General features: G+C 57.4%; 11 protein-coding genes across 11 annotated transcripts; 3 read left to right on the top strand and 8 right to left on the bottom strand.

The window, feature by feature from the left end:
- Positions 1 to 1,341: 1,341 nt before the first annotated feature.
- Positions 1,342 to 2,533, bottom strand: RFC5 (replication factor C subunit 5; the record flags this gene model as incomplete). Its single annotated transcript, XM_083195719.1, has 3 exons — positions 1,342 to 1,690; positions 1,760 to 2,382; positions 2,447 to 2,533. The coding sequence occupies 3 exons, from the start codon at positions 2,531 to 2,533 to the stop codon at positions 1,342 to 1,344; spliced, it is 1,059 nt and encodes a 352-aa protein (XP_083048735.1).
- A 1,683-nt stretch (positions 2,534 to 4,216) lies between these two features.
- On the bottom strand, positions 4,217 to 5,067 carry mrpl16 (mitochondrial 54S ribosomal protein uL16m; the record flags this gene model as incomplete). The annotated part of the gene is made up of 2 exons (XM_083195720.1): positions 4,217 to 4,543; positions 4,633 to 5,067. The coding sequence occupies 2 exons, from the start codon at positions 5,065 to 5,067 to the stop codon at positions 4,217 to 4,219; spliced, it is 762 nt and encodes a 253-aa protein (XP_083048736.1).
- A 427-nt stretch (positions 5,068 to 5,494) lies between these two features.
- rfc1 (replication factor RFC1 C terminal domain-containing protein) lies at positions 5,495 to 8,857 on the top strand (the record flags this gene model as incomplete). Its single annotated transcript, XM_083195721.1, has 5 exons — positions 5,495 to 5,594; positions 5,656 to 5,698; positions 5,754 to 5,795; positions 5,856 to 8,483; positions 8,536 to 8,857. The coding sequence occupies 5 exons, from the start codon at positions 5,495 to 5,497 to the stop codon at positions 8,855 to 8,857; spliced, it is 3,135 nt and encodes a 1,044-aa protein (XP_083048737.1).
- A 754-nt stretch (positions 8,858 to 9,611) lies between these two features.
- mge1 (mitochondrial nucleotide exchange factor MGE1) lies at positions 9,612 to 10,390 on the bottom strand (the record flags this gene model as incomplete). Its single annotated transcript, XM_083195722.1, has 2 exons — positions 9,612 to 10,043; positions 10,109 to 10,390. The coding sequence occupies 2 exons, from the start codon at positions 10,388 to 10,390 to the stop codon at positions 9,612 to 9,614; spliced, it is 714 nt and encodes a 237-aa protein (XP_083048738.1).
- Positions 10,391 to 11,006: 616 nt separating this feature from the next.
- Positions 11,007 to 12,426, top strand: RPN6 (proteasome regulatory particle lid subunit RPN6; the record flags this gene model as incomplete). The annotated part of the gene is made up of 3 exons (XM_083195723.1): positions 11,007 to 11,188; positions 11,281 to 11,363; positions 11,420 to 12,426. 3 exons carry the CDS (start codon positions 11,007 to 11,009, stop codon positions 12,424 to 12,426), a joined length of 1,272 nt encoding a protein of 423 aa, XP_083048739.1.
- A 421-nt stretch (positions 12,427 to 12,847) lies between these two features.
- ACO1O0_006330 (uncharacterized protein) lies at positions 12,848 to 17,650 on the bottom strand (the record flags this gene model as incomplete). The annotated part of the gene is made up of 1 exon (XM_083195724.1): positions 12,848 to 17,650. One exon carries the CDS (start codon positions 17,648 to 17,650, stop codon positions 12,848 to 12,850), a length of 4,803 nt encoding a protein of 1,600 aa, XP_083048740.1.
- An 818-nt stretch (positions 17,651 to 18,468) lies between these two features.
- On the top strand, positions 18,469 to 19,520 carry ACO1O0_006331 (mitochondrial carrier domain-containing protein; the record flags this gene model as incomplete). The annotated part of the gene is made up of 3 exons (XM_083195725.1): positions 18,469 to 18,557; positions 18,619 to 19,337; positions 19,411 to 19,520. The coding sequence occupies 3 exons, from the start codon at positions 18,469 to 18,471 to the stop codon at positions 19,518 to 19,520; spliced, it is 918 nt and encodes a 305-aa protein (XP_083048741.1).
- A 330-nt stretch (positions 19,521 to 19,850) lies between these two features.
- Positions 19,851 to 22,471, bottom strand: MAK10 (Mak10 subunit, NatC N-terminal acetyltransferase-domain-containing protein; the record flags this gene model as incomplete). Its single annotated transcript, XM_083195726.1, has 6 exons — positions 19,851 to 21,098; positions 21,153 to 21,614; positions 21,674 to 21,916; positions 21,964 to 22,110; positions 22,167 to 22,234; positions 22,294 to 22,471. 6 exons carry the CDS (start codon positions 22,469 to 22,471, stop codon positions 19,851 to 19,853), a joined length of 2,346 nt encoding a protein of 781 aa, XP_083048742.1.
- A 702-nt stretch (positions 22,472 to 23,173) lies between these two features.
- Positions 23,174 to 23,589, bottom strand: ACO1O0_006333 (F1F0 ATP synthase subunit epsilon; the record flags this gene model as incomplete). The annotated part of the gene is made up of 3 exons (XM_083195727.1): positions 23,174 to 23,245; positions 23,332 to 23,446; positions 23,558 to 23,589. 3 exons carry the CDS (start codon positions 23,587 to 23,589, stop codon positions 23,174 to 23,176), a joined length of 219 nt encoding a protein of 72 aa, XP_083048743.1.
- A 573-nt stretch (positions 23,590 to 24,162) lies between these two features.
- On the bottom strand, positions 24,163 to 25,170 carry ACO1O0_006334 (uncharacterized protein; the record flags this gene model as incomplete). The annotated part of the gene is made up of 1 exon (XM_083195728.1): positions 24,163 to 25,170. One exon carries the CDS (start codon positions 25,168 to 25,170, stop codon positions 24,163 to 24,165), a length of 1,008 nt encoding a protein of 335 aa, XP_083048744.1.
- Positions 25,171 to 25,955: 785 nt separating this feature from the next.
- Positions 25,956 to 27,729, bottom strand: ACO1O0_006335 (Zn(II)2Cys6 transcription factor domain-containing protein; the record flags this gene model as incomplete). The annotated part of the gene is made up of 5 exons (XM_083195729.1): positions 25,956 to 26,290; positions 26,356 to 26,860; positions 26,927 to 27,061; positions 27,156 to 27,242; positions 27,301 to 27,729. The coding sequence occupies 5 exons, from the start codon at positions 27,727 to 27,729 to the stop codon at positions 25,956 to 25,958; spliced, it is 1,491 nt and encodes a 496-aa protein (XP_083048745.1).

Genomic DNA, 27,729 nt, shown 5'->3' on the forward strand with positions numbered 1-27,729 from the left:
TTAATACTGGCAAGAAGCCTTTGGGTCAGGCCCTCCTTCCGGGATCGGCACCATCCCACACAAGCACGTTATCGGTGTGCCAGTGACATCTTTCCACGCCCAGCCCAAATCCCCACTGAACAAACCGCTGGCTTATCCCTTGACTTCCTTCATCTGCCGGGGCCGGGGCACCACTCTGACGGCAGCAGGTGGGCTGCCCACGTAGTTTCAAAACTAATACTGCCCGGTTACGGAGCCCACGGCGCACCTATCCCCATTGCTCCAGTCTCGACTCGATACTCGGCTGTCCTTTGGGGAGCCTCTCGCCATCTCGGTTTCTCTGGTCCCACTATGATCGCCGCACCAACCGGGGGGCGTGTTCCCAAAGAAGCCTCCTGTATGTGAGCTTAACCGACCTCTTACGTACATGGAGTGAACTACTACCTTGACCCTATATGTCCGAGGTTGGGTGCCTAGGGTGTGCCCGGCTGCGGAGCAAACAAGTACAAGAGAGGCCTTGATCACCTCGGGCAGACGTAGGTCACCAACCGACATTCGTTCCAAGTCTATCGCGATTGCGGGTCTCTCCATTTGTCCGTATGTTGCACCTTATCGTTTGCCCATGTCTATCTTGTTTCTCTTGACGGCCTGCCCAGGATCATCTGGATTTCAAATGCGACGAAAGGGTTAATACCAGCTATTCTTCACAACAGTAGCACGGGGCATCATCCCACAGATGTCTTCCCACCCTTCTTCTTTTTTTGTCCTACCATCCATCTTCTCCATCGTCTTACCACCCTTCTTTTCCCGTCTCGGAACCACTCAGACCGCTCTTATTTCCCGTTCTTTTGTTCTCCCCATCCCATTGCCTTCCCTGCCTGGCGCATGGACCGTGCCGAATTACCCGGAGACGGGCTTCGTCTGGTCGCAGCGCGCACAGCCGTCATACCCCATGCCAGCCCGCAGGTTGTGTGCGTGGGGACAGAGTACCGCTCATGTTTGAGTTTCCCCAATTGGTGTCTGAGTTGGAATTTGTAGGCCATTGATCCGAGTTCGCTGGCTGCTCGTCTGTCAGTGGGGAGGGAGTTCCTTAAGTAGTAGCTATACCGAGCAGCCATGGCGTGTATACAGCATAGTCCGAACTATCTCCGCGCTTCGCGCCCAACAGGCCCTTGTCCACGTACGAATTGCTCATCCCTGGATTCTGCTGCACGAGTATGAGCCGAAGGACAATGTACCATAAGAGCGACACCAACAGCGAACCCCCAAGATACATGGAGGATCCCCTCACAACCATGATTTGAAAACAGATTTCAATTTATACGCCAACCCAAACGCCGGATTGCCTGCCCATGCAGACCCTTACATGTCCATGCTCATCAAATACATCTCGTAGACCCTCATAAACTTGGCGACAAACGCCTCCAGGTGGAAAATGACCTTGGTTCCCGTCTTGATCCGGTGCTCGTAAAAGGCCGACCACTGGATCACCTCGCCCTTGAGCGGATCGTCAATCATGGGCAGCAACTTGAACGTGAGCGTCCGGAGAATCGTTGTCGGGGGGATACAGTGCGTCAGCAGGTCGTAAAGCTTGGACCGCACCTGTAATATCCTTGCGGGCGAATGCTCCTCCATGATCTCCTTGGCCACCTGTGCGATGAGGGCCTCCCAATCGGCTGGCGGGATGGGTGTGCTGTCTGTGACTTTCTCACTGGACGCGATTATCAGCAACTTGATTTTTATCTTCCTCTGGGGGAAGAGAGAAGGGTGGGGCCCATACTTTTGTGCGTGGACGGCCTCGTACATGAGCAGCGCCCTTCGGAGGTTCCTCCCACTGTCCTTTGCGATGCGCTGATGGAGGCCTTTGACCACGGGCCAGTTCTGCTTCTTGGCAGATTGGGCTAGGACGTCGCAGATCTCATTGTGCGTAGGTGCAGGGACTCTGACGAGCAGCGTTCGTGAGCGGATCGGCGCGATGATGTTGGCAGTCGAGTTGGCCAGGAGAATCAGACGCAGGTTGGGGGAGTACTTCTCCATGGTCCGGCGCAGCGCCGCCTGAGCGTCCCTGGTCAGATGGTCGGCTTCGTTGATGACCACCACCTTGAATCGCTGCCTAGCCGACTGGTCGACCTGCTGGGTCTGGGCGACCTCCTTCAGGAGGTCCTGTACAACTACCCTGTCATAGTTTCCAACGTCGGACGGAGTGATCTCGAGGTGGTAGATGGAGGCGACAATGTTGAACTCGAGCTTGCGGTTACTCGAGGTCTGGAAGACGCGGGCGTCGATCTTGATCTTTTCCACGCCAGGACCGTAGAGCTCTTTGAGAGTCGCCACTATTCTCGTCTTCTTGCCCGCGCCAGAGGGTCCGTAGACGAGGAGGTGAGGGAAGTCGCCGCTTTGGGCCTAAATTGAGGGTGGGTATCAGCATCACGGTATCAGCTGGGGGAAGATGGTATTGAAGTCGTACCAGGGCTCTAAGACGCTCCGAAAGCTCGGGATGATATGTCAATGCGTCAAGGGAGCGCGGGCGGTGCTTGTCTACTATCAGAGCCATGCTGGGCGTGGTTGTGGCTTGGGGTGTCGTGAATTCGTCGTGTCTGCAAAAGCTCAAGTTTCTTGGAGACGCGTCTGTCGCGTAAAGTGGTACCTGCGAACGTGTGCATGGTCTGCACCTTCCACGCTGCAAGCTGCTGTGGGCCCACTACGACGCACGGGCCATCTAATCGATCTGATGTCTCACACTCAGCTACCCTAAAGCAACTCCATGCTAGACGGAGTGGTTACTTGACTTCTCTAAATAATACATGTATCTCCGAACGACGCGTCTTCATAGGCAAATAAATTTTATCATAGATTTGCTCACGGTAATTGCTCACAGTGATTGCGGCTAAATGCTCACTTCTTCAACAAGTTGAATTTGGTCCGTAGTGGTAAGACTTCAAGGTCTGACGAGATAGTAAAGCTGCAGCAGGCGTTCTAGTCCGAAACGGTCGAGGTGTTGCAGAGGGCTGCGGAAAAATGTCTAGACTAGATTAAATGGAAACGTACTACTTGTGGAAGATTGTTAAGATCTAAAGATGGCAATCAGAGTTCCATGATTGGAACTAGTGATGTCTTTAACTACTACTAACTCATCAAGGGCGACTGGACGGCTTCGCCTACAGCGACGGGGCGCCGGCTAGACCCACGTACTCCGTGCGCTGAACTCACGCACCCTAACCAAGAAGTAGATAAGGTGGTGCTGAACTGGCCGTCAGATCCATGATTATATGAACGTCAACTGCAGAGGCAGAAGTCCCGCAGCGCAATGTTACCCCGTAGCACGTCATCCCTGAACTCCAGGCCGTCATAAATCATCATGCGATGCACGTATGCGTCTCCGAGGAAACGCCATGAGGGCTGAGGACACACGCCGTCGTAGCTGCTGGTCGAGGGTTCAGAGTTGTGGGCAGAGCAGGTGGTACGTGGTGAAAGAACCGTTAGCACCGGCGAGCCAAGAAGTATACCACACACAAGGTCGCCTTTTGATGTGGCAGCCAGGTCAAGGCCGAGGCGACCTTTTTGGGTTATTAAAAGCTTCCGAACCGCACAGGCAGTGATGAACACGCGCTGGTATCCCGATGCTTCCGTTAAGGGACCCTCACTTCCCACAAGTCCTGCTGTGATTGTGTGATAATAGTCGCTTAGCGATGATCTAGGGGAAGGAAGCTTCCTTGGATGATGATGCCGACTTGGATACTACGCCCGCGAACTCTTCCCATCCGGCTGAAACTGTCTTATCTCGCACCAGATGGGCCTTTTACCCGGGATTTTCTTTGGTAGTAGTGTGAGTAAACGGTTTTCCCTCGTACATGTTTCCAAAGGCTTGTAGATACGGGAGTTGGCCGCACAAAAAACGATTACTGGTGGGCCGAGGCTGACAGTCGGCTTCCCAGCTCAAAACTACTATGTAGCAATGCCCGGAGAGCCGTTTGTGGGTATCGAGGCAGATCCATCCCTCACCTAGTCATGTGCGAAATGTAGTTGAAAAATACGTCCAATTATGTCTGCATTCGCCCTCTCTAGCTTATGGAAGTAGTCATGACTGGCCGGTGGTGATGGGTACGCACCCAGGTGTCACGCGACACTTATGTTGCACAACATTGTGTCATTTGTTCATATTACACAGGGTCAGGCCTGATAATGTACATATCCAGATATTGGGCTTGCCAACCTGGCTAATAGATCCCATCGCCATTCACGGGGAACGCGATGCCTCCGAGGTGCTCCCAGCCTCCGTGCCAGGGGTCGGAGACGACGTCTCGAGCATCTCGAGGGGCGCAACCTGCACCCTCGGGCGCTTCAGCTCCTCCAGCGTCACGCCATCCAGCTTGGTTATACCGACGACGGGGGGGTCTCCCTTCTTGGCAAACTCCCACTGGCCGGGCAGCTTGTTGCCGGCCAGCCGGAAAGCGTCTCGCACAATGGCCTCGTGGATCTTGCCCCGAATCTCGAAAAGGATCTGGCTCACAGCCATTCGCGTCGCCCAGTGATCGAAGGAACCCTTTCCCTTACCCATACGCATCTGGAAAAAGTTGTCAGCCCCCTGTCTTGTCGTCCCGTCTCCCTCTGACTTCTCCCTCCCCTCTGGGGGCCTCGGCCGCGACTACTCACATCGTTACCGCTGACAAAGACACCAACGTTGCAGTTCTTGCGCTTGTACAAGCGGTACTTTTCTCCTCGCAGGCGGTTCTTGATTGTGTCCTCAGCCATCTTGAGCGACTTGGCGCTGATCCTGCGGTGGTGGTCGACCATGCGCAGGCCGTAGTCGCCCCAGATGACGGTGGTGCCCTTCACAGAGCCACCGGTAGCCACACGCGGGCGACCCTTGGCCATCTTCTTCCTTCGATTGAGGTTCGGCTCGAGCCATGAGCCGAAGGCGGGCGTGGTGGTCGAGAAGGCCCGGGCATTCTGGAGTCGGCGCGCGGCGTCGAGGGTCGTCCTTGTTTGGCGCTGGAGCGGTGCTCGCAGGTATCGTAGCGAGGGGGCGCCCCCCAGGGTCAAGCCTTGGAAGGCATTGACCAGCGCCGACGCATTGGTGGGCTTCATTGCATCGGCTGCGGCTGTTGATGATGGTTGGCGTCCTATCGACACGAGCTGGTTGCCCAGCATTGGAAATTCTGTAGGTAGAGGTCGCGGGTGGAGCCCAGGGCGCAGCCTGAGGAGTCAGGCCGCCACAGTGGAAACGGGTACGAGTACCTAAGTACCCGGATACAGGCCTGGTACAGGGTAGGTAGGCACTTGCCAGCAGTAAGCAATTAAGCAGGTCGCGTCATGTTCGCGCGTCCAGAATCCCCAATGCACGTCACCCAAGGAAGCTCACCTCACTTTTCTAGGCTGCCAACCTCGACTGCCTGGCTACACTCTCGACAACAACAACCCCACCAGGCAACTTTCGCCCATGCTTTAAAGAGGGCATGCCAGGCCGTGGTTGTTGATTTCGTCCCCTCCCGAATCAATAAGTCTCAACAGCACAATGCCTGATATTCGATCCTTCTTCACGCCAAAGGGTGGTGCCCCGGCGCCCAAGCCTGCGCCCAAGCAGGCCGATGAGTCCTCAAAGCCCAAGCGCAAAAGTATGCCTTATTAGCTCACAAATCTTGAACTCGAAAGCTGGAGCTGACTCTCTTGCAAAAGCCCGGAAGGTTATTGAGGACAGCGACGATGATGAGCCAGTCGAGTATGTGAGCGTTGCGCTTGAAGTACCTGGTGGAGGTGCTAACTTATCGATGTAGGAAGAAGCCAGCACCAAAGCCAGCTCCCAAAAAGAAGGCCGTGTATGCTTGTACCTGACTCCATCTGCTTGGCTTATATAGCTGACTCCGGACCTACCCTAGTGACACCCAGCCGAAAGGGGTGGAAATAACCCCCGATGACTACTTCGCCTCGTCCAAGAAAGCCAAAGGGACAAAACCCGAGTCAGCCAAAAACGACGATGCCAAGGCGCAGGTCAAGGCCGAAGTTCCGGTGCGCTCGAGCCCGCGAAAACGAGCCCCCTCTAAGACAGCCACTCCTATCAAGAACGGCACCCCCACCAAAAAGAGATCGACGACAAGCTACCAGAAGCACGACGATGGCGACGACGACGAGGCTTACGTGGATGACGACGATGAGGATGGTGATGACATATTTGCCGCGGACATAAAGGGTCGCAGCAAGCGCAAAACCGACCAATACGTGGAGGACGAGTCGGACGAGGAAGTGCTGCCTCAGCCGAAGCGGGTTGCATCGCGAGGCCGACCTTCGGTGGGGAGAAAAGCACCACAGGACGATGTGAAATTAAAGGCGACACCGGCAGCCAAGAAGCGAAAGTCCCCTGAACCAGACTCGGATGAATCAGAAGAAGAAGAGACTCCTAGAAAGAAGACGACAGCCAGCAAACCTCGCGCACCGAGGGCCAAAAAAGCCGCTGAAACCGAAGACGCCGATATTCAAAACATTCTCGACAGCGTTGCTACGGTCCGGGCCCCCACGCCTCCACCCAAAGACTCAAATGCCAAGTTTGACTGGCGAAAGCAGGCTGCAGGCGGGGGCAATGCTGCTGCACCACCATCGCAATCAACGGGCGAGCTCCCCGAGGGCGAGGAGGAGTGCTTGAGTGGCCTAACATTTGTCTTCACTGGCGTCCTCCAGACAATTGGCCGTGAGGAAGGTCAGGCTTTGGTCAAGAGGTATGGCGGCAAAGTCACTGGCCAGCCAAGCAGCAAGACCAGCTTCGTGGTCCTCGGCGACGATGCCGGGCCCAGCAAGCTGGCCAAGATTAAGTCCCTGGGTATCAAGACTATCGACGAGCATGGCCTCTTCGACCTTATCCGGAAGCTGCCTGCATTTGGCGGATCGGGAAAGGGTGCTCAGAAAGCACAAGAGAAGAAGAAGGCTGATCAGGAGAAGATTCTGAAGCAAGCAGCTGAGATGGAGGCTGAGGAGAAGGCTAAGAGGGCCGAGGAGGCAAAAGCAGCCAAGGCCGCTGCCGCTCGTGGCGGGCCAGGCAGGCCTGGGCCGCCTAGTACACCTGCAAATGCCCAGCTGTTGACATCAAAATACGCCCCTACCCAGCTCAGCCATATCTGTGGTAACAAGGCCCAGGTCGAGAAGATACAGAACTGGCTCCGAAATTGGACAAAATCCAAGAAGTACAACTTTCAGAAACGGGGCGCGGACGGCATGGGTGGCGAGCGTGCTATCATCCTGTCTGGTCCTCCGGGTATTGGCAAGACGACGGCAGCTCATCTGGCAGCAAAGCTGGAGGGTTACGACGTTCTAGAGAGCAACGCGAGTGACACGAGGAGCAAGAAGCTTGTCGAGGCAGGGGTCAGCGATGTCATGAACAATACCTCGCTCCTCGGTTTCTTTGCTGGTGACGGCAAGAGTGTTGACGCTGGGAAGAAGAAGATTGTGCTTATCATGGATGAAGTCGACGGGATGTCTGCGGGAGACCGAGGTGGTGTTGGAGCCTTGGCCAAGTTTTGCAAGAAGACTGAGGTTCCCCTGATTCTGATTTGCAACGAGCGCAAGCTGCCAAAGATGAAGCCTTTCGACCATGTTGCATTTGACATTCGATTCAACCGCCCGACGGTCGACCAAGTCAGGTCTCGGATCATGACCATCTGTGTGAGGGAGGGCCTGAAGCTCCCGGTGCCTGTCATTGACGCGCTCATTGAAGGCAGCAACAAGGACATTCGCCAAATCATCAACATGATCTCGACGGCCAAGCTCGACCAGAAGAGCATGGACTTTGACCAGTCCAAGGCCATGTCCAAGGCATGGGAGAAACATGTTGTACTCAAGCCGTGGGATATCTGCCAGAAGATGCTGGGTGGGGCCTTGTTTGCTCCATCCAGCAAATCGACCCTCAACGACAAGATTGAGCTGTATTTCAACGACCACGAATTCAGCTTCCTCATGATCCAGGAGAACTACCTCCGGACAAAGCCCATGCTTCTGAACAACAAGGGCTACACGGGGCGGGAAGAGAAGTTGAAGGCCCTGGAGCTGTTTGACGAGGCTGCGCAGAGTATCAGCGATGGGGACCTGGTGGATAGGATGATCCACGGGCCCCAACAGCACTGGTCTCTTATGCCCACCCATGCCATCTTCAGCACTGTTCGGCCGGCAAGCTTCATCTCAGGCCAGCTGATGGGCTCCAACTTCACTAGCTGGCTCGGGAATAACAGCAAGACCGGGAAGCTCGGGCGGTTTTCTCGCGAGATTCATTCCCATATGCGTCTCAAGTCATCTGGCGACCACAACGAGATTAGGCAGGAATACATGCCTGTTTTGTGGAACCAACTTGTCAACCGTCTTCAGACAGAAGGCAACGAAGCAGTCAGCGATGTTATTGAACTCATGGACAGCTACTATCTCACACGCGATGATTTTGACGCTATCCAGGAGCTTGGTGTTGGCTACATGAGTGAAGATAAGGTGTCGATCGAGACCAAGACGAAGGCTGCGTTTACGAGGACGTAGGTTACATCCACCCATCCTTTGGTTGACCGTACTAACAACCACTGCCAGATACAACTCCATGAACCACCCTGTACCGTTCATGAAGGCGAGTAACGTGATAGCTCCCAAGGTGCAGGCCAAGGAAGCCCCGGATCTGGAGGAAGCTATCGAGGAAGAGGACGATGCCGATGTTCTCGAGATTCCTGAGGTGGACGATGACAACGATGAGATTGATTTCAAAAAGGATAAGTACATCAAGCAGCCCAAAAAGAAGCCTGCCAGGAAGACGAAGAAAGCTACAGCTGCCCAGGATGATGAGGATGATGAGAATTCGAAAAAGGGACGCACGAAGGCCAAGGCTACGGGTGCCAAGGGTAGAGGGAAGAAATGATTGAAACCTGGAGCATCCTATCTTGACGAGGAGATTTTGTACCACCAGAGGCGTTGGAGGACTGTATCCCTACTATATGATACATAGCTATCATTACCTACCTAGTACCTACGATATTCCTAGGCAGTTTAGCAATGAGATGGTGACACAAATCGATATACGTATTGTGCTCAGTTAGCGTTGCTCTCTCCTAGAGTGTCTGCTAACGAGGCGAGGTTGATACATAAGCCTTGGTTGGATGCAGGGCGAAGGACATGTAGGAGACACCGAGCTGGATGGTATTATTATACAGCTGCCAGGACCACCTCATCAATACATGTGCCATCTACCAGCAAATCGTACAGGATTGTCCATGAGCAGCATCCACTCGCCTCCACAGCGTGCTCCCATTCTAGATGCCACACTACATCGCACCGTACATTATTAGTATATGTACAAAGCCGTCCCCACGTCCAAAACCGACATTTAGACCATGTCAACAACTTTTTTTTTGTGTAAGCAGCCGTCGTCTTTGTCCAAGGATGCCCACCCGCCATGCAACAACAAAAGGACGTACAAGACACCAACCGTCATGAGAGAGGAGCATTATACACAGCTAAACCCAACGCCAGAAAAAACAAACACCCAAGTATATCATCCCCTTTCTAGTCTTACACGTGCGGCCCGGCAGCTTCCCCGAGCTGCCTGTTTGCTGGAAGCCGACACACCACTTTTTGAATGCAAGATGGAGCCAACAGACCAGCGGCTGGAGTTTTTATTTGTTCTTGACGACGCCGACCTTGGCGGCGCGCAGAACACGGCCGTTGAGCTTGAAGCCCTTCTGCTGGACGTGGAAGACGGAGCCGTCCTGCTTGTCGGGCTGGGGCGCCATGAAGGTGGCCTCGTGCTCGTTGGGGTTGAAGGCGACGCCCTCCGGGTCGAGACGCTCGAGGCCGTGCTTGAGCAGGGTCTGCATGAGGATGTTCTCGGTCATCTTGATGCCCTCGTGGAGGGTGGCCAGCTCCTTGTTGGTGCCGTCTGTGAGCTTCTCGCTGGGCACCATGGACAGGGCGCGGTCGAGGTTGTCGACGCTGTCGATGAGGTCCTTGGCGAACTTCTGGATCGCGAAGTCGCGCGCGCTCTTGACCTCGCGCTGCGTGCGGTCCTGCAGGTTGCGGAAGTCCGCGACGGTGCGCATGCACTTGTCCTGTAGAGGCACAGTGTGAGCGTCCTGCGGGATAGCGTTGTTGTGAGATCGGGGCTTGTACTGACCTTCCACTCTCGGGCCTCGGCCTCCTTGGCCTCGAGAGACTTCTTGAGCTCGGCGACGGGGTCAGCCTCGCCGTTGCCCTCCTTGGACTCCTCCTTGGCCTCCTCCTTGGCCGCCTCCTTGGCGTCGCTGTACCATCGCGCGACGGCAGGCTGGGCAGCTCTTGATGTGTAGGCGGGAGCTGCTGTCCGGAATTGGGGCCGCAGCAGGGGCTGGTTGGCCGAGATCTTGGGCGCGGCAGAGCGCAGAGCGCGGGAAGAGGTAGAGATGGCGTTTCGGAACATTGTGACAAGGGCGGGGAGGGGATGTATCTTGTGGAAGGGGTGGTGAGGAATTAGAGAGGCTGTATGAGGCTGATGCGGGAGAATGTCGCGTGCAAATCAAGCTGCTTTGACTCGAAGGTTCTGAAATTTTAGGGATCGCCCCCAGCAGCTCAATGTCTTGCCGACGCAGCCCGCGCAGCCCGCGCAGCCCGTCCTGCAGCCGGTAGCGGAGCCGGTGCGGATCAACAACGGCCCGTGATTCGCGGGTACGAGTACTCCGTACATGGCACATCAGTACCAGCTTTAGGGTGGGGCTGGATGATGGTCCTAGCCAATCACAGTCCCCTTCCTTGGACGTGTACGTCGTTGTGCGGCAACCTGGAGGCAGGCGAGGCAAGGCTGGTGCTGGCGCTGCTGGTGGTGGTGGTGGCACTTGGTGGGAGGCTTGCGGGAGCTGGGAGCTCAGATTGTTCATCATCAAACCGCCATCAACATCCCACCACATCCACCACGACCGCCAAACCACCATCTACGGCCCGCCCGGCTCGCTGCCCAACGTCCTACTCGCCCCGACATCACTCCCCCCCCCCCGCCGACAGCGTCTCCCGAGTCGAGCTCCACACACATAAACACCACAATGGCGGTCGGCGACTCGGAGAGGGTCCAGGCGGCGCAGAAGCTCGTCAAGACCGACCCCAGGAAAGCTGAGGCTGCCTTCAAGGAGATCACCGCCAAGGTGCCCAGTGCAGGCTCCGACGCCGCCACCCGCGAGTACGAGGCGGCTCTGATAAGCCTGGGGCAGCTGTACCGGGACGAGAGGTCAGTGGCACCACCACCCGCAACCCGCAACTCGCCCTGGCCTGGGCTGGCACGCATCGATGCCGCATGGACATGGCTGACTGGCAACACAGGAAGACGCAGGAGCTTGTTAATCTGATAAAGGAGAGTCGCGCGGTGTTTTCGTCGTTTGCAAAGGCCAAGTCATCCAAGCTGGGTACGTATACGAACAAAGCACGGCGGAAGCACGGCCAGCTAACACCCTCCCCCTAGTCCGCCAACTGCTCGACCTGTTCAGGGAGATCCCGAATAGCACCGACATCGAAATCTCCGTCACAAAGGACTGCATAGAATGGGCCACGGCTGAGCGCCGCGCCTTCCAGCGCCAGGACCTCGAAGTCCGCCTCGTCACCCTCCTCATGACCAAGTCGGCCTGGTACGAGGCCCTGACCCTCATCAACGGCCTCCTCCGCGAGCTCAAGCGCCTCGACGACAAGCTGCGCCTCGTCGAGGTCCAGCTCCTCGAGTCCCGCGTCTACCATGCCCTCGGCAACATCGCCAAGTCGCGCGCTGCCCTCACCAGCGCCCGCACCTCTGCCGCCAGCGTCTACACCCCGCCCATGCTGCAGGCCAACCTCGACATGCAGAGTGGCATGCTCCATGCCGAGGACAAGGACTTCCAGACGGCCTACTCGTACTTCATCGAGGCCCTCGATGGCTACCACTCCCTCGACGAGAGCCACAAGGCCCAGGCCGCCCTGCAGTACATGCTGCTCTGCAAGATTATGCTCAACCTCGTCGACGACGTCAACCAGCTCATGACCTCCAAGCAGGCCCTCAAGTACGCCGGTCAGAACCTCGAGGCCATGAAGGCCATTGCCCGCGCCCACAGCAACCGCTCCCTCGAGGAGTACGAGCGCGCCCTCGGCGCCTACCGCTACGAGCTCGGCAGCGACGCCTTCATCCGCAACCACCTCCGCCGCCTCTACGACGCCATGCTCGAGCAGAACCTCATCAAGGTCATCGAGCCCTTCTCCCGCGTCGAGATCGACCATATTGCCAAGATGGTCGGCCTCGATACCCAGCAGGTCGAGCGCAAGCTCTCCCAGATGATCCTCGACAAGGTCATCATCGGCGTCCTCGACCAGGGCGCCGGCTGCCTCATCATCTTTGACGAGACCCACCGCGACGAGTCCTACGATGCCGCCCTGCAGACCATTGATAAGCTGAGCAGCGTCGTGGACGCCCTGTACATCAACCAGGCATCGCAGCTGGAGTAGGAAAAAAATGATGGACGGGGGCAGGGGAAGGGGGGGGGGAATGCTGGAAAGGAGGAGAAAGCACAGCGCACGGTGTGTTTGCTTGTAATGTATCTAAGCATGTCACAGTAGATGGGGCGTTCAAGAAGGGGGGCTCGTCAAGGGGATGATGGGCTTGGTTCATGGATCCAAAATTTCGCTTTCATTTTCGTGACTTCGTGCCCGTCCCTTTCGCCGGCTAATGATCTTTCCATGCCCTTGCCTTGCCGATAGTACAAGAAATCCATGCTCAGAATAACTTATACAAACATGCCAACTGAGGTGGTATCTCAAGCACAACCAATGTCCTCTAACGCCGTTCATGCAATGCCATGATAGTCCAAAAAAAAAAACACCGGATAACAACACATACACACCCCGTCGCCCGTAAAATCCAATAATTCTAGTGAAACATGACCGCCGTGGTCCTCTCAGTGCTCCTCGTCTGTCTCTTCTCTTCCGCCATGACAAGGGCAAACAGTCTCTTGGCCAGGACGCCCTCGTCCCAGCCGCCGACAACCGCATTGAAGGCATCAACGCATTCCAGATGCCACTGCTCCAGGACCATGGACTCGCCGTGGCTCTTGACCCGCTTACCGAGGTACTTGGCTGATCGAGGCTCGACTTGGATACCAAACGGTGACTTGCGCCGGTGCTGGATAAGCTTGTCCATGAATAGCCAGTGCTGGCGAGTCCACACAGTCTGCGAGAGCCTCTCCGGTCGCGCAGGTTTTGCTTTGAGCGGCGATGCGTCCGACATGGATACGTCAGAATCGCGGTTCTCTTTATCATCCACAGCCCCCGAGGGTTCGGCTGGTTCAGGTTGGGGAATGGGTTCTGCTTCAGCTGTCATCGCAGCATGGGAGAGGCGGCGCTGCTGACGCTGCCTGGCCTGCTCGACTGGAGAGAGCACGCTGCTCGTAAACTCGACTACCCGTCCAGGCGTATGAGGCTTCAATGGAGATCGCAGGCTAGACTTGCTTGGAGAAGCATTTCTCGGCGGCAGGGGCCGGAGGAAGCGCCGTGGAGATTCCTTAGATCCCTCACTGGCGTTGGAAGTTTCCTGTTGCCATCGCTGAATATCCGCGTGTGAGAGCTGCATCCGCGGCGGTGTGGGAGCACCCGAGGCAGCAGACGTACCGCCCTGGAAGAAGGACTGGTTCGTCTGTCTTGGCCGAGGCGTGAAGTTCTTCTTCTGCGCAGACAGTGGCACCCGGAGTCTCCCAGGCGTCTCGGGCGACGCAGATGCGTGATCGACTCTCTCTTCCCTCCGAGGCTCTTGCGCCCGTACCGGGGACCCCGAGAATAGATCGGTGCGGGAGTCTTCGCGAGGCTCAAACGATTTCTGCGGGACTTGCGGGAACATGGAGGTAGTTGGCACTATGGGCAACACTGAAGATCCCTCGACCCCCGATGTTGAAGGCTTGGAGGGAAAGAATCGCTCGACCAATTTGCCCGGAATGGCGGCAGGCGAGGAGAAGAAGGAAGAGAGATCGAATCGGTTCTCCTTGGCCGCAGAGCCTGCTTTCTTTGCTGCCTCGGCCTCTTGTGCTTCTTGCCTCTGCTCCAACATGGAATATTCTTCTGCCTCCGCCTCAGTTCTGGTCGGCCCCTTGTTGAATCCGCTGGCCATGTTTGACGATCCAAGACCAGTTCGCAAGCTGCTTGCCCCGGGGCCCACCGAGTTCTTCTTCGTCCAGGGGCTGGGGAGTGCAGAACGTCGAAAGAGTGGCGCAGACGCCCCGCTGAGAAACGACTGATGCATGGGTGTAGAGCCAGGCTCCGAGCGCTGAGCCTCCACTTCCCATATGTCAGTTTCGTCATCTCCACGCCGGGATGGTGCTTGAACAGCTTCGGCCTCATCGACGTCGCTCTCATCGACGGATATATCAACGTGGTCTTGGGAGACGGACCCTTTCGCTGCACCCACAGTTGACGATCTAGCTACTTCGCCGAGAGAGTTGTCCCCCCTCAGGTTAGGACTGATAGGCCCTTCATTTGCAACCCAGCTCATCTCATCATCTTGGGGAGTGATGCGCATAGAGCTTGCCGTTGAGCCCGCATTTGATTCCTGAAGCATGCTTGGCGAATCCTGAAAGGTCTTTTCGACCTCTTGCATGGAACTACTTTGGCGAGTAGCTCTCGGCGTCAAACCAAAGGGGTCATCATTGTCGGGTTGGTCGATGGATGGGGATCGACGTTGGTGTCCCACAGACGGCTGACTGGGGCTTGTACTTTCTTGAGGTCCAGGCTGGGGGTCTCGAGACCCTGACCAAGATTCCCTGCTCACGGAGCTTCTGAAGGGACTCCTGAGCTGGTTCTGGCGGTCCCCGGGCGAGGGCGGGTCAGACGTAACGCTTTGAAGCACCCTTCCAGCACGGACGATAGCCGAGAGAGCTGGTCGTGGCGCCTTGTCTTGCGCGAGGTCTCCCGCTGCCGAGAGAGGCTCCTGAGCGGGTGACGACATTTGGTTCAAGGGAGTGACATCCACAGCGGAGGAGCCCCTCTCCATGGAAACCCTCGCTGGATTTGGCGGTTCCAATCGTTGTGGCGAGGGCGACCGTGCGTCGTACTCGCTTGTGAGCTGATCATGGGGCTCAACAGGCGATGATGGGTGTAAGGACTGTATCGAATGGACCGATTTTTCAGGGCTCTCATCGCCCTCTGCTCCAATATTGGGCGGCGTATCGTCTGGAGTGGGGAGTCGGCCATTGTCAGTTTGAGCGGTAGAGCTGGCATTGGAGGCAACGGGTTGTTGTGCTGGGCTTGACGTGGTGCGGTATGGAGACTGGCGAGGCTGACTGGACACCTCCTGTACGAGATGTTCCTCTTGTTGCTGTGGTTCCTCCGTGTATTCCGCCTGTTCTAGCTCATCATCCCCCAACTCAATGGCCGGGACTGCTCCAGGTCGTCGTGGAGTAGCCGCTTCGAGAATGTTTTGTGGGATCTCGGAGAACGAGTCTTCATACATGTTCGATTCGTCCTCGTTGAAGCGGCCGGAAACCGCTGTTTTGGGCGTGTCCTTCTCCAGGCCTCGAGGAGTAGCGTCGGCTTGTTTGGTTGCCGATTCGAGAACACGTCGCCTCAAGGGTGAAATGTTGGCCTTTCGGGGTGACCGTAGCATTAGAGGAGAGAACATCTGGCCAGGCGAAAAAGTCGGAAAGGATTTGACTGCACTCGACTTCTCCGAAGCCAATTCATCTGGCTCATCCTGAGCCGGTGATGATACCGGTTGGACCTGCTGAGGTATTCGCTTCTGTCGTCTTTCCATGGCCTGTGCCTCGACTACCTCTGCAATGTAGACATCGTCCTCGCTCGGACCTAGACCTGAGGTTTGTTGCCTGTCATGCCCTCTCTCGGGCTCTCCGAACTCCATATCGCCAAGTTCATCAACCCCTTCGTTATTGTGCTCCTCAGGCTCAATGTCCCATTCCTCGTCTAGGTCTAGTTGTGGTGCATCGTGCTGCACCAGGTCAAGTTCTGATTCTGCTTCGTGTGTTTCTTCGTATTCTTGCTGTTGGTTTGCGGTGTGAGTTTGCTCTTCGGGCATCTCCTCAGGCATCTCCTCAGGCATCTCCTCAGGCATCTCCTCAGGTACCTCTTCAGGTACCTCTTCCGGCACCTCTTCCGGCACCTCTTCCGGCACCTCTTCCGGCACCTCTTCCGGCTCCTCTTCAGGCACATCTTCGAGGAACTCTCTACGGCTTTGCCTCAAAGATTCCAAAGTCTGGTTGATGATCTGGCTAGTCTCCTCTCCAAAATCATTGTGTGTAGGTTCGGGGGCCGGGATGGAACTCTTGAAGTCTTGGAAGGACTGTATGGAGTCCATAAAAATCATGCTGAAGTCTTCCTGGGCCACAGTGTCGTTCCTCCGCGTCACGTTCATGGTGGGCGCGTCAGCCACGGACGAAGCATCGCTAACTGATGGCGCTGCTTCCCCAAACCCTTCTGCCTCCGATGCTACACTCTCCAGTGCGGCAGAAGGCGAGCGCTGTACGTCTCGCGCCGGTGAAGCCACTGATGCCGATCTTGTCGGGTGGGTGGCTCGTGGGGTCGCCTCATTCGAGAGGCTGGCCATCCAGATATCTGAGCCTGCATCTTCGGGTGGAGGGGACAGCGTAGTAAAGGCTGCTTCTTCTCGCTCCGCTGCACCGGGCGCCCCAATCAGCTCCATCTCGTCATCGCTAGCAGACGTCGTTGTTTGTGCAATTATGGCCTCCGGCTGCTCTTCCACCATTTCTTCCAGGTCCACTGGAGCAAGCGCTTGGCGCCTCCTCCGCCCTCTCGTTATTGATCCTGGTTTCATGGTCGAGCCAGCCCAGATATCACTGGAGGGCTCCACGGACCGCGCCTTTGGTGGTCGACCTCTCCTCTTCGGCGTTGGTGTTGGCAGTGCTTGCGGAGGTTGATCGGACCCAAGATCCTGCTCTAACCTAGCATCACTCGGAGGCTCTACGGACTGTGTCTTCGGGGGCCGACCTCTTCTTCTTGGTGTTGGTGTTGGTAGTGTTTGCGACGCCTGATCGGACGCAAGGTGTGGCTCGAACCGAATGTCGCTCGGAGGTTCCACGGACGCGCTCACCCGAGGTCTTCCCCTCCTCGGGGTCGGCGATCCTCGAGAGACCGGGTCGGACAATGGGTCTGGGTCCTGGGCAGTGTTCGGACGTTTCGGTGTGCGCCGGATTGGCGTCGCTGCTCTTCTCTTCTTGGCTGCGCTCGGGATGGGAGTTCCGTTGGTCTTGCGCGGCCTGCCCCTCTTCTTTGGGGTTGATAGACTGCCATCTCCATACTCATCTTCGATGGATTCCTTCAAGGGCACCGTTGTCGTGGTCGCACTCATTCGCGGTCTGCCGGCCGGGTGGGGGCTCGAGGACGGGAACAGCCTCCTTCGCGCGCCGGCTCCAGGCGCTCCATCTTCCGTCTCGACCGTGACCAGCAGCCTCTGTGGTGATGTGTTGTCGCCGACCTCGAGCTCAAACATCTGCTTCCTCGGGGAGCCCGCGCGCGACGAATATCTGTTGGAGCGGTGGCTCAGGGGGGCGCGCTGGGCGGACGGGGGCGCGAAAGTGATGGTCTCATCGTTGAGGGGGTCCGGGGAGGACATGATGTCCGCGCTGGGCGTGGCCGGGTTCGCGATGGCGTGCCAGCGCACGTTGAAACCTGCGTCGGCGGACGGGACGGGGGCGGATTTTCGGCGTTTTGACATTGGCGGGGTGACGTGAAGCTCTAGACATGGAGATGGAATGTGCCGTTGGACAGCCACATAGCAAAGGCGCGTGGTGGCGTGGACAGACTGTAGCAAACAATACTGGAGCTCGGCGAGAGCGCGTAGCGACAGGGACGTGGGTGGCGGTGGAATGTCTGAGTGTCTGGGGGCGCAAGCGCAGCGGCTGCAGGCCACTCGTTTGTTTACTGGCGGCCTATCCAGGCCTAGCGTGGATCAGGGTCCCCCGGGAGTACTGTTTTGCCGAGCCGAGGGTATGTACAATGTACTCCGTACATTCCTGTTGTCGGGGATAATTTATTCCGCCCCCTCGCCTTGTGGGACATCACATGCAGACAGACACGCGCACGGCAATGGGCTGGACTGGGGGGAAATGGGGGAGGGCGGGTCACGGGTGTGGACGGAACCTGGCAAGCAGTGACGTCTGCCAGTCTCTGCCAGTCTCTGTCAAGTCCTTGCCAGTTCTGGTGTCGGCGCCCGGCTCAAGGTGGGACACAAGCAACCCTTGGACGTAGTTGTCGGCATCAACCCACCAGATTGACCTCGGCTCGATGCTCCCCAAGTCCCCAACTCAACCCCCAAATAAGAAGCGCTCCTTTTCCTCGACGGCGATGATTTAAATCCCCCGATCAAAGGCGCTCTCACACTCCAACCCGCGGCAATTGTCCTCGAATGTCCCTCCTTTTGTGCTCTCCTCGCCAGTTGTAACCATCAAACCAAACCGCCCTCCCATCGCCCTCCCATCGCCATCCCACCACCATCCCACCACCATCCCACCATCCCCACATCCCACTGTTGCAATGGCCTCCAAGGCTCCCATCCCCCAGAACGACAATGTCGCCCACGCCCTCGCCGGCGCCGGCGGTGGCCTCCTGTCCATGGCCCTGACGTACGTACTTGCCTGAGTGCCACCAGAAAGAACCCTCGAGGCGCTGACGAGACCTGCCCAGCTACCCTCTCATCACCCTCTCGACCCGCGCCCAGGTCGAGTCCAAGAAGGCCGAGAGCAAGTTCAGCGACGCCGTCCAGAAGATCATTGCGCGTGAGGGCGTCTCTGGCCTGTACTCGGGCATCAACTCTGCCCTCTTCGGCATCAGCGTCACCAACTTCGTCTACTACTACTGGTACGAGTGGACTCGCACCTTCTTCGAGAACGCCGCCAACAAGGCTGGCCGCGCCAGCAAGAAGCTCACCACGGTCGAGTCCATGATTGCTGGCGCCATCGCCGGCTCGGCCACCGTCATCATCACCAACCCCATCTGGGTCATCAACACCCGCGTCACCACGCGCAAGCAGAGCCACGAGGGCGACGTCGAGTCCGGCACCAAGCCCTCCAAGGCCCCCAGCACCATCGGGACCCTCATGTCCCTGCTCCAGAACGAGGGCCCCCAGGCCCTGTTCGCCGGCGTCATCCCCGCGCTGGTCCTCGTCATCAACCCCATTCTTCAGTACACCCTGTTTGAGCAGATGAAGAATGCCGTCGAGAAGAGGCGCAAGGTCACCCCGACCATTGCCTTCCTCCTCGGCGCCCTTGGCAAGCTCTTTGCCACCTCCGTCACCTACCCCTACATCACTGTCAAGAGCCAGATGCATGTCGCTTCCCACGCCGACAAGAAGGAGGGCATGACCGAGGCTCTCCGCCGCGTCGTCCGCCAGGAGGGCTATGCCGGTCTCTACAAGGGCAAGTCCCACCTCTCCCCCCCCATGCGCCAAGTTTTGACCCAGCTAACATCCCGCTACAGGCATCGCCCCCAAGGTGACCCAGAGCGTCCTGACCGCGGCGTTCCTCTTCGCCTTCAAGGACGTCCTCTATGCGCAGACTGTCAAGCTCCGCTCTCCCGCCCGCAAGTAAGCCGGCCAATTTGAGCCACGGCTGGCTGTATAAGGAAACTTATCCATGACACGCGCAACAACCTGCCCGATGGGCTGTCTCTCCTAGAGACAACTTCTAAAAAACAACAATCGGTAAAAAGTCGGGCCTGGCTTTTCTACCATGTGAAACTAGCAGACGAGAAAAATGGTGGACATGATGTATATTTAACGGTGGTTGTCATGTTAGAAATATCGTCTATCGAGGATGGGGAATCCTCGTGTGAAATTTGGCACGACTCAATACCCCCTTTCCGACACGACTTCCAGAATAGAGTAGCTACATAGATGAATCTACGTGGGTTCTCTGTAATCACGCAACGGGCACCAGCTTTGGCACAATCCACCACTCGTGATACGCCTCGTCGGGTGTCGGCACCTCGGCCTTGAGCTTGACCTCGCCGCCGTCCTTGACCCTCCGGACCGCCTGCTGCAGGGTGGTGACAACCAGGCCCATGGCGATGCACGACTTGAGCCCTCTCTTGACCGAGGCCAGCCACCACCCGTGCGACTCGACGGTGAAGGACTCCTCGGCCGACAGCCTGCTCAGCGACTCGAAGCCCCTCTTGGTCCCCGCCAGCGCCCTCGACGCCGCGGCCAGTATGTCCTCGGAGCTCGACTCGGGCTGCGCGACCTGCGCCGCCAACGTCCGGGGCGATGGCAGCTCGGGGATGCCGATCTGCGCAAAGGGCTTCATGCGCAGCTCGTAGCGCAGCTCGTCGTTGCCGTACGGCCGCTGCGGAGGCCGCACGAGCCCCAGGCGCCCGAGCACCGTGTAGACGCACGACAGCGCGTCCGAGAGCTCCCACGTCACGGCGGCGTCGAGCAGAGACAGGCGGACAAACGACAGGGCGCGCTGGAGCTGCTTCTCGGCGGCCGGGTCTGCGCTGTCCCGCGGCTGGGCCCGGAGCTCGTCGGCCCTGGTGGCGATGTAGGACTTGATCCGCGGCGCGCACTCGAGACGCAGCTTGGAGAGGTAGTTGAGGTACCAGTACATGCCGGCAAACTCGTCGGGCTGGTAGACCTCGAGCTCGAAGCCGAGCTGTACGATCCACTCCATCTGGCGCAGCTTGTAAAAGTACGTCCATGCCGAGAGTGGCCACATATTCAGATCCGCCGAGGTCGTGGAAGGGGACAAATCTTGCTGGCCCCTGCCAAGCAGTTCTTGCCTCTTTTGATAGAGGATTTGGTCAATCTCCTCGGCGTCAGCCTGGAGGTTATCCCAGGCGCCTATGGTGTGACAGAGCGTCCTCCTCACACGACAACGGTTCTGGCAAAAGGTGCGGAGAATGTCAAGGTACGGCTGCGCAGCTCTCTGTCTGAACAGCTCCATCTGCTGGGCAATGATGAAGCGGGGGTCCTGGGGAGCCTCGATTTCGTCGTTGGCACGGTCCAGGGGGAGACTCGCCGGTAATGCGACAATGGAGAGGTCATCGTCGAGGATCTGACGGATACTCATGGTCCCCAGCATCTCCATGGCATCGAAGAGGAACGTCTGCAGCAATGTCCGCACGTAGACGAGCGGCTGGGGCTTCTTTGCCTGAAAGAAGAAGACAAAACTCTGTGTCTGCGTCAGCGGCTGGATCAACGACGGGGTCATGTTGTTGCTACATACTAGAAGGCACTGAGAGTTTGTGAAGCGGAGAACATTGATGACCTCTTGGCCGTCCTGGAACAGCCGGGTCAAGTGGCCGAAGGCATCGTCAAAGCTGAGCTGTACAATGGGCCGAGGAGGAACGGTACTAGCCAGCTTCCTCTGAAGCTTGGCGCTGAAGGCTTCCTCTACAGGCTTGCCTAGTGCATGTGTTGATTGGATGGTAGATAGAAGTGCGAGACCTTGATCCCACGGCCTCCGGGCCAGATCTGGGTTGTCGACATACTGAGGGCACTCCGCCGCTGATAGGAAGATGTCCCTGAGCTTTAGGCGGCTGGACAGAGCATCCACCAGCTCCTCGCTCATGGATACCTGGCTGCTCTTGAGGAGGTCAAGAGCATCTGCGATGACGTATCGTATGCTGTCTGTCGACACATTGCCAAGCAAAGTGCGGTTGTAAGTGTTGGTGACAAAGTCCTCCTCCTAGAAATGCATGCAGGTAAGCTTCATTTTCAACAGAATTTTTACACCATGGAACCTACCTCGTACGAATGTTCCGACCTCACCCGCTCATTGACATATCCGCAAGCCTTCAACATGCCCAGGCAGTATGCCCGTAACACCTGCAACATGGGCTGCTCGTTGGCCTCATCATCATCGCGCCGGACAAACTTTGCCTGATCTATGCCGTGCGGGTTGGGCATCAAGAGTGACTCGACGTAGACACTGGTAAATATTGTCTGCGAGAGCGGGTACCCTAGGTGCCAGGACATCTGGGGCGATGGCTGTGAGTAAAGAAGCAAGCTGCAGGCTGGTGGAGGAATTGCCTCACCTCATGGCAGAGCAGCTGGTCGATGATGCCAAGTACTTCCTCTGGCAGAAGAGGCCTTGAGACATGGTACAGCTCCTCGAATTCATCGCCCGGCTTGACGCAACCGCTGTCCATCTTAGGGTCCATTATCTGCCCCGGCCATCCGCCCTCCAGTTAGCTATGTGCGCTACGCGACGGTTTTCTGCAGGCTGCTGCCAACGTACCTCCAGGGCCCCAACGGATTCAAAAAGTGTGAAGAGGCCATCCTTGACAATGTCTCCGGGAGCCAGCGCTGTCCTCGTGTCAGCATGAGTTGTCCAAGTGATGGGCGTGAGCAGCAGTCAAACTCACCTTTGGTGGCCTGCGAGAAGCGCTGGGTAATGTCGACCGTGACGATGCCTTGGCTGTTGAGCTCGGAGGCGCCGGCTGCCCGGGGTTCAGAATCGTCGCCCAGCGATAGCCTCGCGATCTCTGCCATGTCCTTTGCGTCAGGTTGGGGAATTCTGCAGAGGAGGCTCCATGGCTCCATCATGGCTCCATGAGGGCCACGAAGTTATGACTCCATGGGACGGAAGACCCACCGTCGGGAACCCCAACTCCAGCGTTGGCGGCCATTATGACTTGTTAAACGTATTCGCCCTGGCGTCGGCATGTGTGTGGCTGCTATTTCTTTTCGTATAAGAAAGAAAATTGCAGTTTGGTGGGCTCGACGTCGTTGGTTGGAGGTGGACCGTGGATGATGATGGGCTTACTGGTCTGATGTGTGTGTGTCTTGTTTGAGTGAGTGACTTGTCTGCGTTTGCTGCTTTACCGTTGAGTCACCTACGTCGACAACCATCACCTACAGAACACGCATAAAACTTAAAAAAAGGCTGGCAGCCTTGGACTCTAGTCTTTAAGCCTGGGAATGTAGTTATAGCCATTCAATTACTGAGTAGCCCAGCGGCCACACGACCGCAAGCGGCCATCACTTGGTGCAACCTGGAGACACCAGACGACGACCCAGCGCACCGCCCAAGACGCAAACCTTTACAACGGCAGCAACGGATATTCGACAAAGTAAAGCGGTATCTTGATTATATAGTCGCAACCGTCTATGTTACAATGGCGCCGGACAAACGTCCAATCGACGCCGCCATAAGCACCATGCTTCCCCCATCGCTTCCGCTCAACGCGTCCCCCCCCATCAAGACATCTCCCGCCTCTCGGTCATCGTCCACGGATTCGTCGCTTAGGAGGCCTGCTCAGCCATGCCAGCAATGTTGGCCTCGTTCAGGTTCTTAGACTCGGAGGCCTTGCCGTTCTGTTGAGGTATTAATCGTCAGCTCCCGTGCTTCTCTAACCCCCTCGTCTCTCTGTCTCTCTCTCTCTCTCGCGGGCACTTCTCACCTCCCACTTGGCGAAGCGGAGCTCGGTCTCGCCGCGGCGCTCAGCGATGATGCGCTTGTCCTCCTTCAGACTGCGGCGGATCGTACGGGCCGCGATGGCCAGGTAGCGGTTGTAGCTATCGACAAGACGTCCACGTTAGCTTCTCATGCTTGCCCACGTTCCAGTCGTCCAGCGGGGTTTCCCATCTCGTGAGTGCAGCGACGGGCTGGCGGGTCAATTGACGTACGTAAGACCGGCGGATTTCCACGCAGCAGGCATGTTGGCGGTGTTGAGGTTGGTTGGTAGGGAGTGATGCTTGTGTCGGGAAACCAATTGAATCTTTTGCAGGATGGAGCGTCCAGCCGAGAAGCTGCCGCCTCAGGCATCCACAACGACCAAGATTGCCGAAAGTCACGTGCCCCTCAATTGACCCGGTCATGTCCGACACTCACCACTCACTTCTTACTAGTATGTACCTATCTTACCTCTCACGTCTCTCTCTCTCATCACCACTGTGCATCACTCAACCACCCACACTCGATTCTGAAATCTGTGTCTCCAATACTACCAAGGAATACTATCGGGGGTGTTCAGTGACATCCAGGCCCTGTCTTGGAAATTCAATGGCAGTTGACTTCCTCGAGTTACCGTCAAGCGACGGGTATCCAATCTGAGATTACATTCACACTTGAAGGCACCCGCAGCGCAGTCCGAGTCGCGAGTGAAAAAATTGCAGGATGAAACACAGCAGGGTCAAAGAAATCACACTATCTATGTTTGCTATTTATGAAAGACAAAGGGCATCATTCTAACTCCCCAAGAAAACCACCGCATACACATCCGGACCCTTAGCTAGCTAACAGCCCCAGCGATGACAATGGCCTGGTGCAGCCTCCGCCGGTCCACCTCTTTCTTGAGCATCACGATGCAGCTCGCCACCACAAACACCTCCATCTGCCGCGCCTCGCCCTTGCAGTCTCCCTCCGCCCACTCCCGCAGGTCCATCATCAGCCGCCCGCCGTTGCCCGCCGTCGACCGCCCCGTCCCCGCCGTGCGGAACTCGTCGCTGCGCACCAGCTGCGCCACGCGCCTCCGCTGCTCCTCCGTCTTGCTGCTGCTGATGCTGCTGCTGGTGCCCGCCCGCGCCACCGTTGTGACCCGCTCCAGTACCAGCAGGCTGTCGGCCCCGGCCGCCTTGCGCTCCGCCTTGTTGGCGTACCGCCACTGGAAGGTGCCCAGGTGCGTGCGGACGGACACGGCGCGCGTCGTGCGCCCGCGGCCGACGACCTCGAACTCCTCGTCGCTGCAGCCGACGTCTGCGTCCGGGCCGAGCAGGCGGATCCGAGGCGGCCTGCCCGGGCCGAAGCGGTAGGTGGTTGCACAGACGGGGGCCTCGGTGGAGGCGGAGATGTGGTAGAGGATGCTGTTGCCCGAGTTGCGGGCTGGCCGGACGGACTCGTAGACCTTGTCGGCTATCTCGCCGGTGGGGGTCACGGCGTGGATGGGGATGGGGCAGGGCCGCGGGGGCATGGGTAGAGCGATAATAGGCTGGCCGTTGTTCTCGACCTGGTAGGTGAGTGTCGGGTGGAAGCCTGCGGCGGAGGAGTGGTCGGGGGCGACAGTTTCGTACTGGGGCAGGGAGGAGGTGGAAGAGGCATTGGAGAGAGCGTCGAGGCCGTTATTGTCATCGCCGTCTTGGTATGGTGGAGGCAGTGTGGTCTGGAGGTCAGGGCCTCCTTGCCTAGCGCCATGTTGTCGAGTTGGATACTCATCATGTGTTCCAAGTCTTGATATGAGAGAGCTGTTATAGTTGTATTTGAGAGAGTGGTCAGCGATTTCCAAGTCCGACATTTGAGACATTGGGACATGCCATTACTCCTATATACTCTAGACTCTAGAGATGAAGTCGAGCCAAGACATGGTCGATATCATCGAATGCGAAATACGGTCGATCACCGCCCCCAAACAAGGCAAACGCATTGCCCACTTCGGACTACGCCCTTTCAGCCTCCAGATATGCCAGGCGAACGGATCCACAGGGGTCTTCATACGGCCTCGCCCATTGGGCCGGTCTGCCAGTTCGCGGTTCCACGGCAGAGGATACGATGGATGCGAGAGGCGGAGGCTCAACCCGAGCCGTGAAAAGGTACGTACCCGTCACCTCGTGCGCGGGATGTAACACCACTCATCTGACATCTTGCAGACGCATTCATCGCATTCTTCCTTTGGGCTTCTCTCAAGTCAGGGTCTCCAACGCCATGTGCCGTTGGACCGGGAGCCACGTTTCTGCCCAGCGTGGCGCAGGGCTCACGTATCCATCGGATCTTTGGCACAAAGCTTATATAGTACTACGTACTCCAGCCAGGCATATGTACTCCCCAAGTTGTTCGCCACACTAGTATTTCAAAAGTACAATATATTCATTGGTATAATTTAAATAGAGTAGCGATGCGTGTTGTGGAACACCGAGCCCCTCGCCGCCGTCATATCAAAGGTAAGTAAGTACCTTGCTCAGGTAGGTATTCTGATTATATCCATCCATCTTGCCCATCTCCAGCAGCACATCCACCCGTCACCTGCCTCCTCCCCCTTAAAACAAACGCCACGCTAAGAATCCAGTCGACCAGCTCGCGCGTTCCGTGCTATTACCGCTGCTTCCCAAAGAAGGTTATGTCCCTCTCGAGCTGCTGCTCCACCCACATGGGCCACTGGTTGTATATCTGGTGCTCGTAGTCGACGCGCGCGTTGAGGTACTTGAGCCAGCGGACAAAGCCAGGGTCGATGGGCTTGCCGGGGTCGGGCGTGCTCCTCTCGCTCACCTCGTACTCCTGGGCCGTGACAAAGACCATGATCTGGGCTAGGGAGATCCAGTGCGCGTGCAGCAGCATGACGACCTGATTGCCCGGGCTGATGAGCTCCTGGAAGACATTGTGCGGGAGCATCATCCACCAGGCGTACTGCTGTGTGTGCGCCTTGTAGGCTGCGAACGTGTTAGCATCATTCCATTCCCAGGAGAATCACCGGACAAGGGTGAAGAAGACATACCCGCCCACGAGTTGGTGTACAGCTTCTGGACAATGTCCATGAGCTTCTCCTGGTACTCAATCTCGACGGGCTCGACACACAGCTGGCGTAGATTGGTGATGGCGTCGAGGGCTGAGTCGGCCCAGCCGCGCTGGATTAGGGGCAGCGACTCCATGAGCGGGGCCAGCAGCTCGTCCTGCTGCTCCTCAAACATGGTGGCAAAGATGGGCTCGATTCCGCGGAACATCATCTGCATGCCGACAATGACGATTCCGCGGATAAAGGTCATGTACTCGGCCATGCCGTCGTCGAGGCTGACGGACTGGAAGGTCAGGGCGTAGCAGGTGGCGACCAGGGCGTTGGCCTCCTCGTGGGTAGTGCTCGACTTGGCGGCCTCGGCGAGCCGCTTCTTGATGGACTTGATGGCCTTGACGCGGTGGTTCATGGCGGCCGTGACGAGGCTGCTGTCGGTGGAGATGAGCTCCGAGGCGGCGAAGCCGAGGATGGCGTGCATGAGGAACTCGTGCTACACAATGCGTCAGCACATCAGCACGTCAGTACGTCAGCCCATGGGACTATGGGGTAGACGTACGTTGTGTGCAATGCAGGGAACCTCGTGCGTCCAGACATGCTCCTGCTTAAGAGGATGGTGAGGGTAGCAGTGGGTCAGGAAGTGCTGGAAGAAGCGCATGTCCTGGAGACTGAAGAGTGGGATCTGGTGATGAGGCTGCCGACCATGTTAGTCCCCAGCAAATTCCCTGACTCGTGGAACCTGCCATCCATCGTATTGCGGTGCGATGAAAGACGGCTATGCAACGAACCTGATGGGTGATCTGGGGAAGCGACGGATACTCGCACTTGAGCCCCGTCTTGACACAGTGACCACATGCGGGGTGCGTCTCTTGACACTGTTGGGGTCAGCTCTTGCTGCCCACCACAACTCGCCGCGTCAGATCAGTTACTAACCTTGATGCGCCTCCTCTTGCAGTTGTAGCATCCGCGACGGCTCTTGGTATGGCCCCTCCGCTCAAGCCTCTGCCTCCCCGCAGCGCCCTTGCGCACCAGCTCAGTGCTCTCTGCCCTGCTGTCGGAGCCGGGCGGGGTGGCCCGTCCCACGGACGAGTCTGAGAAGGCTGGAGCCCCGATGTGAACCGGTGACGGCTGGGTGGGTGAGCCATGGGACGGGAGGTGGTGAGGATGGGGCTGGGGTGTGAGGTGCTGCTGGTGTTGGTGCTGGTGCTGGTGCTGGTGCTGGTGCTGGGGATGCTGCTGGGGATGCTGCTGCTGTTGGTGGTGGTAGGGGACTTCCTCGCCAGGCTGGAGAAACGCATTATAGTCAAAGTCGCCAGGCTCAGGGTACGTCAACAGCGATGAGTTGAACTGCTGGATGTCCAT

Source organism: Amphichorda felina (genome assembly GCF_050947745.1).
Source record: "Amphichorda felina strain 45539 chromosome Unknown scaffold_6, whole genome shotgun sequence".
NCBI lineage: Eukaryota > Fungi > Ascomycota > Sordariomycetes > Hypocreales > Bionectriaceae > Amphichorda > Amphichorda felina.